The sequence below is a fragment of the Bos taurus genome, chromosome 6, assembly GCF_002263795.3.
Source record: "Bos taurus isolate L1 Dominette 01449 registration number 42190680 breed Hereford chromosome 6, ARS-UCD2.0, whole genome shotgun sequence".
NCBI lineage: Eukaryota > Metazoa > Chordata > Mammalia > Artiodactyla > Bovidae > Bos > Bos taurus.
In genome coordinates this window covers 101,780,834-101,792,126 of record NC_037333.1, presented here as the reverse complement: position 1 = coordinate 101,792,126, position 11,293 = coordinate 101,780,834, and the positions used below count along the sequence as shown (strand labels likewise).

Here is an 11,293-nt window from a genome sequence, read left to right as displayed (position 1 = left end):
TAAGTTAAAAGAAACAAAACATTGCTCCTTCAAAGTAGCAGGGATATATATATATATATATATATACTCTATATATGATGAAAAATTAACTGTCTTTGAAAAGGGCAGTTGCAAAAATATTTACAAGTATACACGCTAAAGCGTTAGTCACTCAGTTGTGTCTGATTCTTTGCAACCCCATGGGCTGTAGTCCCCCATGAGGCTCCTCTGTCTATGGGATTTCCCAGGCAAGAATACTGGAGTGGGTAGCCATTCCCTTCTCCAGGGGGTCTTCCAGACTAGCAATTGAACCCAGGTCTCCTGCATTGCAGGCAGATTCTTTACTGTCTGAGCCACCAGGGAAGCCTTGCTCTAATTACAATCTTGGGAGAATGTATAGTGTGGTAGAGAGCAGAAAACCAGAATCAGATAGTCTTGGGTCAAACCCTGTGACCTGCTTGAGGTACCTGTTTTTTCTTCTCAATAACTGGAAAATCACATCACTAAACGACAGCATCTTTTGTGATAATTAAATGAAACAATGCATATGAAGTACCTGGTGCTTCCCAGGTGGCGCTAGTGGTAAAGAACCTGTCTGCCAATGCAGGAGACTTAGAGACTTCGGTTTGATCCCTGGGTTGGAATGATCCCCTAGAGGAGGGCATGGCAATCCACGCCAGTATTCTTGCCTGGAGAATCCCATGGACAGAGGAGCCTGGTGGGCTACAGTCCATAGTGTTGCAAAGAGTCAGACCTGATTGAAGCGACTTTGCATGCACGCACGCACATATGAAGTACCTAGAACAGTAACCAAAGCATAGTCAATGTTATCATATCAATAATGTTTTTGTGTTTTTTTTTTTCCAGCCATGCCAAGTGAGATCTTAGTTCCCCAACCAGGGAATGAACCCTGTGCCCTCTGCACTGGAAATGCAGAGTCTTAACCACTGCACCACCATGGAAGTCCCTGTTAGGATTATGTCTCCATTGCAGCCCTCCTTGTATTTTATCACTAGATGGCGGCAATGCTCCCTTAACCAATTTAAATGAAAGACAACTTTCTGGAGGAGTTGAAATTAGTGAAGGCTTATCAAGTAGGAAGGTGTGTGTAGGGCATCAGAAAAATAGGGGGAGCGGTTATATAGAGTTAGAGAGAGAAGAGGAAGGAAGGGAGGAGGGAGGGAAGAAGGAAAGAGAGGGGAAGAGAAAGATGGATAGGGAGAGAGAAATATTTAGAAATAACTTGATATTGCAAAAGAAAACACTGAAATAGTGATTATGGGGTGGGCATAGAACCAGATCTTATTGAATATCATTTCACATTCTATAGGATCTAGTGTTATTTTTGTTTATAAATACACATAGGGAGTGGTGGTTACTATATACTGTTGACCCTTGAACAATGCAGGGGTCAGGGGCACTGATCCCCACACAGTCAAATATCTGACTATAACTTACAGTTGGCCCTCCATACCTGTGTTTCCTCTGTATTCACAGATTTATTCATCCTTGGATCATGTAGTACTTATTACTGAAAAAAATCCACATGTAAGTGGATATGCACAGTTCAAACCCATGTTGTTCAAGTTTCAAGTGTATTTTCTGTGTTGACAGTTTTTAAAGATCTATAGTGGTCCTAGGGCTTCCCTTAAATAATCTGCCTACAATGCAGGAGACCCAGCTTTGATCCCTGGGTCGGAAAGATCCCCTGGAGAAGGAAACGGCAACCCACTCCAGTATTCTTGCCTGGAAAATTCCATGGACAGAGGAGCCTGGTGGGCTACAATCCATGAGGTCCCAAGAGTCCAATAAGACTTAGCAACTGGACCACCACTGGGTGTCCTAAAGAGATTTAACAATACCAGCTGCCCAGTAAATGTCAGTAAAGCATAATGTGTTTTACTGTTCATTTAAATTAAATCATTAACCTCAATTGTAAAAATATGGCTATTTTCCTCTTTGCAAAATATTCCTTCTACATCAAGACACTTAATGGTACATTAGTTATCTATTGCTCGGTAACAGGTATCTGTAAGATTGGTGGCTTAAAATGATGATTTATTATCTCATTTTTTTCTGAGGGCCAGGAATCTTGAAGTGACTTAGTGAAGTGGTTCTGGCTTAGGCTCTCCCATGAAATTTCAGTGAAGACATGATCTGAGGCTACAGTCATCTGAAGGCCAGCCTGAGCCTTGGAGGACCTGCTCCCAAAATGGTTCAGTCACATGGTTGGTGTCAAGAGGCCTCAGCTCCTCACCAGTTGTTGGCTAGAGGCCTTCATCCCACCGCATATGAATTTCTCAGTAAGTTGGCTTGGGCATTCTTCCAACATGCAGCCGACCTCTTCCAGGGTTAGTGATCCAAGAGAGACCACAAGAAGGAAGCCACGACAGCTTTTATGACCTGGTTTCAGAAGCCATGCTCTAACTTCCACCGCGTTTGTTCAAAGTGAGTCACACAGAAAATAACTACAATTGTCAGCAATATATACATATAAAAAAGAAATGGGATTCATGTTGATGTACGGCAAAACCAATACAATAAAGTAATTAGCCTCCAATTAAAATAAATTTAAATTTAAAAAAATGGGGGTTCCCATATGGAGAAATCACAGTCTGATCTCTCTCAATATGACCACATCCTCTTCCTGCATCTTGATTTGTTCATCTATAAAAAGAATACAGGCCAAGAAACCATGGCCACTTCAACTCTAAGGTAGTCTATCCCTGCTCCATCTGGGTGTGACCTTAGTTAACAACGTGGTCCTACCAGTGTGTCAACCCTACCGGCCTGTTCTAATTAAGGCAGGAGCTAGTACCAGAAGTGGGCTTCCCAGGTGGTCCTAGTGATAAAGAACCCGCCTGCCAATGAAGGAGATTTAAGAGATGCTGGTTCCATTCCTGGGTCGGGAAGATCTCCTGGAGCATGGCATGGCAATCTACTTCAGTATTACTGCCTGGAGAATCCCATGGACAGAGGAGCCCCACGGTCTACAGTCCACAGGGTCCCAGAGAGTCGGACAGGACTTAACACAGTATCAGAAGTAGCTTGTCAAAGGGAAAAGGGTACTGGGTTTGGCTTCAAAGTGAAAGTCGCTCAGTCATGTCCGACTCTGCGACCCCATGGGTTATACAGTCCATGGGATTCTCCAGGCCAGAATACTGGAGTGGGTAGCCTTTCCCTTCTCCAGGGGAATCTTCCCAACCCAGGGGTCGAACCCAGGTCTCCCCCATTGCAGGCGGACTCTTTACCAGCTGAGCCACAGGGGAAGCCCTTAGCTTCAAAAGTTGGCCCTGAAACTCACTTAGCTACCGGACCCTAGGCAGTCCTTCAATCTTAGTTCAATCCACTTCTTTACAACTGGAATGCTAATCCCTCGCCCATCCCATCAAGTTGTTAATAGGCTCAAAATTAGGTAATTGGGCATTTACCCTCTGGCAGAGAATTTAGACTCGACCTTTGATCATCACAACAACCCTGTAAGATATAGAATATTATACTTGTTTTACAGGTGAAAGAAATTGCGGCTTAGAAAACTTACGTAAGCAAGATTAACTTTAAAAGTGATCAACTTAAAAGTGGCGGAACTAGGAATCTAACCCAGTTCTGACTCCAAAACCTGCGCGCAAAATAGAGGTAAACTATTTCCGTTTGACGTTAAGCGGTGACCATCTGACATAGTAATATAGATTCGTCCTGAGTCACCACCCTGTAAGGACTTCAGAAACGTGTCCATCAGACCACGTTTTCGCAAGCCTACTTTGCCCTTAACGCTCATCAGATGTCTGGAACATCACTGTTTGAAGCGGCCCTGACGCGTGAGGCGTGCGGGAACTAACGCAGTTCCGCGCCCTCAGGGCACGCAGGAGACTCACGCACGTCCACACGTCAGAACCCAGCGCGTTTCTCTAAGTGCTGCCCCCAAACCAAGTCCCCCAGGTCGCTGCACTCAACCCCTTCGCTGTCAGAAGCGTCGTCTTCAGGTAAAGGCCTAGCTTACAAGCTGTGGGCTTGGTTCCGTCAAGCGTCAGCCGGCCGTCGGCTGTGGGACACCGAGCCCCGGACCCCAACGGGACCTCTCGTGCGCGTGGCCCTCACCACAAAGCCCTTTATGGAGGCTCTGGCCTGACGCAGGGCCGCCCGCACCTCCAGGCGCGAGCAGGAAGAAGGCCTGTGCGCGCGGCCATGGGCGACTAGATGGGCGCGCGCTCGGCCCTCGACCCATGGGGGCCCCGAGACCCTCCCACACCCCAGCGAAGGTAATCGGGCGCCAGCGTCCTCTCGCGGGCACTAGTCTCGCGAGGCTTGGGCGGAGTGGCCGCTCCCGCCCAGTGTGTGGCGTGAGTGGGAGGAGGGGCGGAGCTAGGCGTGGGTGGGAGGAGGGGCGGAGCTAGGCGTGGGTGGGCAAGGCGCAAGGAGGGCCGGCCCTGCCCTCTCCCCGCAATCTTCCTTCCCTCTTACCGTCTCTCCTCTTCTTCCCTCCTCTTCATCCCCACTTCCCTCCCCTCTTCATCTCTCCTCCCCACCCCGGGCTCGGGAGGATCCGGGTCCTCCCGGGATCTGCGCATCCAGCGGGAGGACACCCATCCCGAAGCCTGAGCGGGAGGAGGCATGGGAGTGGTACATGAAGTGGGTCACATTTTAAGCGCAGATTTTTGCAAAAGGGAAAACCTGGGAGGAAGGTCTGCATTCTTTAAAAGGGCTCGCGGATGGAGGACGGAAAGTCCCGGTGCCAGCCCGTGCTTTGTGGCTTAACATTGTCACGTTTGAGACACATTTTGGTGTTGAGGTTTTTTGAGCCCATTTGGCAGGCTTTAGGCAAGGACAGAATACGAGGCCAGAATGCTGATGCTGTTTAGCTGGCATTTTCTCCTAACGTGGCAAGAAGTGATAAAATGAGTTCGTGGAAAATAGAAGAGAATAGAGGTTCAGTTCATGAACATCGGTGAGGGAGGTTCTTAGATTCAGACATTTTTTTTTTCTGGATCTTTTTATTATTTGGATATTAAAATAGTCAAGTGAAATATTTTATCTTAATTAGGTGTGTTGCAATCATTTCAGGTAAAATGAACAAGAATATCTGAGTCATTACATCAGGCACCTGTGTTAGGAAATTGGACTGTAATAATTCACCATGGCTTATGGCTTGCAAAGAAAGAATGGAGTAGAAAAGCTTTTGCGGTGCAATTGTTATAAAGTGTAAGTAGTTTTTATCAGGTAAGCACTGACTCAGGGTTGGGGTTGGGGGGAAGCGTCCTTGTTAAAATAAAAATACTGGACATCCTTATGTTCCCCGTGAGATACTGGACTGTATGAGGCATTTTCTGGTGCCTGAATACTGATTTTTTTTTAAAAAAGGAAAATGCTTTTATAAGGATTGTTAACTATTCTTACTTGGTTTTTTACAACAAAACAAATTTCAAATGAGAAGACTAAAATTTGGTAATATGATCAAAGTCCCTCAGTCATGTAGTACAAGGGAGTGACAAGGACTGAAGTATGAGTTTTCTTACTCCAAAGCAACATTTTCTACTACTGACAACAACCTTAAAATACCTCTTTAGATAGTGTAAATCTAACTTAAAATGCCTTGGTGTCTGATACATCTTAACAGAACACTTGATTAACTGGTACAGAGTCAGTTTTGCATCCTGTGTATTTGGAGGGTAGTAAATGGACAATATGGGCTTTCCAATCAAGAAGACTGGGGCTCTGGAAATGTAAATTGGTACAGTCACTGTGGAGAACAGTATGGAGGTTCCATAAAAAAACTAAAAATAGGACTACCATATGATCCTGCAGTCTGACTCCTGGGCATATATCCGGAGAAAAACATGATCTGAAAGGATACGTGCACTGCAGCACTGTTTACAATAGCCAAGACATGGAAACAATCTAAATATCCATTGAAAGAGGAATGGATAAAGAAGATGTGGTCCATATATACTCAGCCATTAAAAAGAATGAAATAATGCCGTTTGCAACAACATGGATGGCCCTAGAGAGTGTCATGCTGAGTGAAGTAAGTCAGACAGAGAAGGAGAGATGTGTATGACTGTCCTTATACATGGAATCTAAAAAGAAATAAACTTACTTACAAAACAGAGACTCACAGACTTAGAAAATGAACTTATGGTTGCTGGGGTGGGGGAGTTGAGGAGGGATAGTTAAGAACTATCTTAACTATCTTAACTAAGGGATAGTTAAGAACTTTAGGAAATACTTCGTGTATACACTGCTGTGTTTAAAATGGATAACTAACAAGGACCCATTGTTAGCAAAAGGAACTCTGTTCAAAAAAAAAAAAAAACAAAAGCCCTACCAAGAAAACCAGGGCTCAAAGCCTGGCTCTGCCCCTGGCTGCCCATGCTGCCTTGAGTAAATTACTTAGCTTCTCTGTGCCTTGGCTTCCACATCTGTGAAATGAACAGATCAGTACGGACCCACATGGTATGGAATACAAATGAAGTAATGTAGGTAAGGTACTTGTATGTTGTCTGAAATAATAGTAAACCCATAGTGAACATGGGTTGCTACTACATGAGAGTTTCACTCTGTAATACTGTTGTGCTGCTGCTGCTGCTGCTGAGTCGCTTCAGTCATGTCTGACTCTGTGCGACCCCATAGACGGCAGCCCACCAGGCTCCCCCGTCCCTGGGATTCTCCAGGCAAGAACACTGGAGTGGGTTGCCATTTCCTTCTCCAATGCATGAAAGTGAAAAGTGAAAGTGAGGTCACTCAGTCGTGTCCAACTTTTCGAGACCCCGTGGACTGCAGCCCACCAGGCTCCTCCATCCATGGGATTTTCCAGGCAAGAGTACTGGAGTGGGGTGCCATTACCTTCTCTGACTGTTGTGCTACCTTGTTTTAAATTTTTGAACTTGTTTTTTAACGTCTCTGCCGCAATCTATCGGAGAAGGCAATGGCACCCCACTCCAGTACTCTTGCCTTGGAAAATCCCATGGATGGAGGAGCCTGGTGGGCTGCAGTCCACCGGGTCGCTAAGAGTCAGGCACGACTGAGCGACTTCACTTTCACTTTTCACTTTCACGCATTGGAGAAGAAAATGGCAACCCACTCCAGCGTTCTTGCCTGGAGAATCTCAGGGACGGGGGAGCCTGTTGGGCTGCCGTCTATGGGGTAGCACAGAGTCGGACACGACTGAAGTGACTTAGCAGCAGCAGCAGCAGCAGCCGCAATCTAGATATATTTATCATTGTGAGTGAATTGAACTTTACTTTTGGACAATATTCTAAGAAGGAAATGGATACATCCCATGGGGTTATAAAACCAGAGTTATGGGAAAACTCATTATTGTACTCTGCTTAGTTCTGTTAGTTCAGTATGACTTTAGACCTTGAACTATAGGCAAATAACCACTATAGTCATTGTTGCAAGCATAATTTTTATAACAAGATATTCCTGTAAATGATTCCTGTATATGATTTAAATCATTCCTGAGAATGATTTAAAGCACTGATTCTGTGGTTTTGGCTATATAGCATTTTATATCATGAATAATATCTGCAAAACCAGTGTCTTCTCTGTCAATCTCACAGGACAGTATTTGATATCATCCTGTTTATAACAGCAGCTAAATTAAGAGGAACAGACTGGTATTCTTTGTCACTTAGTCATGTCTGACTCTGTGACCCCATGGATTGTAGCCTCCCCAGCAACTCTGTCCTTGGGGATTCTCCAGGCAAGAATACTGGAGTGGGTTGCCATGCCCTCCTCCAGGGGATCTTCCCAACCCGGGGATCGAACCCAGGTCTCCTGCATTATACACCAATTCTTTACCATCTGAGCCACCAGGGAGGCCCAAGAATATTGGAGTGGGTAGCCTATCCCTTCTCCAGGGGATCTTCCTGACCTAGGAATCGAACTGGGGTCCTCCTGTATTACAGGCAGATTCTTTCATTTGCTCAGGCAGTCTTTCACTTTGGGGTTTTTTTGGTTAAGCAATTTTAGAAGATCAAAACCATTTAACATTTTTATTTTCAAATGCTTTTAAAGTAAAATAAAAATGTTATCTCTCATATCTTATCCCTATACTACCTGCCCAGTCCCACTCAGGTAAAATGTTTTATGTTTTCCTACAATTTCTGTCTCTTGTATCTGATGCACATACATACACATGTGTGTACACACACACGTTTTTGCACATGGGGGATTATATTGAACTTTGCTCCCTCCCCTACTTTATCTTGTGTAGCTTAGTGGTTAAGAGCATAGATTATAGAATCTGATTTTCCGAGTTGAAATTTCAAACTCAAGCCTTGTGATCTTGAGTAAATTGTAGATTTTAGACATTTACGTCTTAGGTTTTAGAACACTTTTGTTCTTTTAGTCCATAATGCCATCAGTGTCTGAACTGTATTCACATCATTTATATAAACCTGTATTATGCATGTGTGCATACATATATGTATATATACACTCCTATATATGTATACATAGATATATTTGTACATGCATTAAAATTTCAAACCCAAGCCTTGTGACGTTGAGTAAATTTTTCTCTGCTCCTGCTTCCCAACCTATAAAATAAGCATAATAGCACCTGTAAACTGATTAAAAGAGTATCTAGCATGTAGTAGGGGAGAAGGCAATGGCACCCCACTCCAGTACTCTTGCCTGGAAAATCCCATGGACGGAGGGGCCTGGTAGGCGGCAGTCCATGGGGTCGCTAGGAGTCGGATAGGACTGAGCAACTTCACTTTCACTTTTCACTTTCATGCATGGGAGAAGGAAATGGCAACCCACTCCAGTGTTCTTGCCTGGAGAATCCCAGGGACGGGGAGCCTGGTGGGCTGCCGTCTATGGGGTCACACAGAGTCGGACATGACTGAAGTGACTTAGCAGCAGCAACAGCATGTAGTAGGTGCTAGAAAACATTAACTGTTTGATTGCTCATCTTTCCAAATCCATAGGTAAGGATAAACCTCATTCTTTCATTACATATGTGTACTACAGTTTAGTCAGGCTCTTCTTTGTAGACATTAAGACTGTTTTGTGAGGTTTTTTGGATAAGCAATGTTTCACTGAGGATTCTTGTAAATACATCTTTGTGTATTTGTTCAAGTGCATTTATAATAATTGTAGACTTCAAGTCACTCCTTAAGGTTAGACGATAAAATAACAAGGAAGCTAGAGGAGGAAGACAGATGGCATGTATGTAGTAAGCTCATTTCGCCTACCTATACCAAAGCAGGTCTTTCCCCTTTCCTCATACATATGAGTTCACATTGACTATAACTGAGAAACATAGCTGATACTTAAAACTTCCAAAGTAGGATACATAAAACAATCCATTAAAATTTCATTGTGATTATTTTTAAATACTGTAGTTTGGGATTTCATTCCTTTCTCCTGTTTTCTAAGGATTCTGTTGATACTTCTAAATACACTTGGGTTACATCTCAGCTCTGGTTCTCAGTTAACTTCTGAGTCTTTGTTCCCTTGTCTTACCTCCATGGTGTTGTAAAGATTAAAATCAGATCATGGACTTCCCTGGTGGTCCAGTGGCTAAGACTCCATGCTCCCGATGCAGGGGGTATGGGTTTGATTTCTGGTCCAAAAACTAGATCCCACATGCCAAAACTAAGAGTTTGCATGCTGCAACTAAGATCCAGCACAGCCAAATAAATAAATATTTCTAAAAAATTAAAAAAAAGTCAGATCACACACTCAAAGCTTTACTGTGTGCCAAGCACCATAATCATTATATTCCCTTTGTTCCTTCCCTAATGTGATCGTATTTTTGATTAACCAAGAAAGACTTGGAGCTTACAGTTTTTAACTACATCCTCTTTAAAGACATGGAAAGATTGGATTGACTCCATGGAGGCTGTTTTTTGAGCGAAAGTTCCTATCATTATAATTTATGGTTATTTTTCAATATATTAATATTTCTACATTGAAAGATTATAACATGTTGATTTAAGGCTCCCTTCTCCTGGCTAGATTTGCAACTCTGGAAAATCCTGAATACTCCTCTGCAAACCAAAATCTCTAGTGGGAAATGGAACTGAGAACGCAAATGTCTTATCTATATCCTGTCATCAATGTCAATAAATGTTTATTGAATGAGTTAATTTTTGCCCCAGACAGGAACCCTGGGAACTTGCACTACTCACAAAGACGTGGTACACGAAACTAGCGAACATCAAGTTGCCTTTCTTGGAAGAAATTGCATTTGGTAGCTGTGTACACCTCAGAAAATGTAAAACCATTAAGGATGGTCTGCTCCCTTCAGCAGAATGTAAGTTCTGTAGGAACTACTTTAATAAATTTTAAGTTTTGTGTGTTATTTTGATTATTAGACATGTGTTTAAATCGGCTCATTCACACCCATGCTCCCTTCTGTGTAGCTCTGTCTTCTTGTTTAGTTTGCACGAATGTGGATTTTTCTGTGTGATAAATATTCATCTTGGACTAAACTATGCCTGGTAAAAAATGTCAGTTGGATTGCTTTGTGTATTTTATTTTTCAGCCATCCAGTGTGAAAGGGAGTATGAAATGAAGCGCTTGAATAACCTGAAATGTCAGGAAAATGCAGCTAAGAAAATTCAGTTTTCCCTAAGGGAAAGGCCAGTTGGTTTGAGAAGACCTCTTCCACCTAAATGACTGTCATCTCATAGTTGAATCTGTTCTCTGTGGGTTTTGCATGCAAAGAGGATGAAGGACTGACCTTTCCCTGTGTGCAGTCGGATGCAGACATCTGAATGCCCCCTGGTGGGTGAGCCAGCTCCTGTGGGTTATCGGACAGCTCTTAGCCGACAGCTCTTAGCTGACAGCTCTCAAAGATCTGTGTTCCAGCCACCTATTTGTACCGTTATATCACAGACAACAGCACTGTAAGTAGATGAAAATGTTGCTGGCATTGAGTCACTTGTGCTATTCATTTTGATTTTTGCAAAATTGCACCAAGGTAAAGGGAAGCTTCTTGTCAGAAGCATTGCCCCCTGCCCCCAAGAGACATTATTTTGAAGAATATTTTGAATTTTCATCTTTGAGACCCCCAAGGAGGTGCCAAAAAAGGAGAGAGACAAATTATTTTTTAAATGTAAAAAATGTTATTAGAGAAAAATTGTGGGTTTCATTTTAGTAACCTAGTTTCCAGTTTTCAATGAAACATCATTTATTATTCTCATGTGGCACTTTATTTTTTAAAAAGTATTTATTGATTGTACCAGGTCTTAGTTGCAGCACGTGGGATCTTTTAGTTGTGGCATGTGGGATCTATTAATAATTCCCCGACCAGGGGTCAAACGTGGCCCCCCCTGCATTGAATGGAGCATGGAGTCCTGGC

At 43.3% G+C, this 11,293-nt stretch overlaps 1 protein-coding gene across 4 annotated transcripts; it reads left to right on the top strand.

The window, feature by feature from the left end:
* The first annotated feature begins 3,506 nt into the window (after positions 1-3,506).
* On the top strand, positions 3,507-10,608 carry C6H4orf36 (chromosome 6 C4orf36 homolog). Of its 4 annotated transcripts, none has more exons than XM_059887799.1 (4): positions 3,507-3,615; positions 5,041-5,178; positions 10,089-10,243; positions 10,475-10,608. In XM_059887799.1, exons 2-4 carry the CDS (start codon positions 5,114-5,116, stop codon positions 10,606-10,608), a joined length of 354 nt encoding a protein of 117 aa, XP_059743782.1. In that variant the 5' UTR covers positions 3,507-3,615; positions 5,041-5,113. The 4 variants fall into 4 exon arrangements, with proteins under 4 accessions (XP_059743782.1, XP_024849388.1, XP_024849387.1 ...); XM_024993620.2 differs by lacking the exon at positions 3,507-3,615 and adding an exon at positions 4,128-4,238; XM_024993619.2 differs by lacking the exon at positions 3,507-3,615 and adding an exon at positions 4,431-4,924.
* Positions 10,609-11,293: the final 685 nt, after the last annotated feature.

Coding starts and splice junctions, on each gene's coding strand:
- C6H4orf36 (XM_059887799.1), top strand. CDS start 5,114: ATGGCTTATGGCTTGCAAAGAAAGAATGGAGTAGAAAAGCTTTTGCGG. Junction 5,179..10,088: donor CGGTGCAATTGTTATAAAGT/GTAAGTAGTTTT, acceptor TTTTTGCCCCAG/ACAGGAACCCTGGGAACTTG. Junction 10,244..10,474: donor TCTGCTCCCTTCAGCAGAAT/GTAAGTTCTGTA, acceptor TTTATTTTTCAG/CCATCCAGTGTGAAAGGGAG.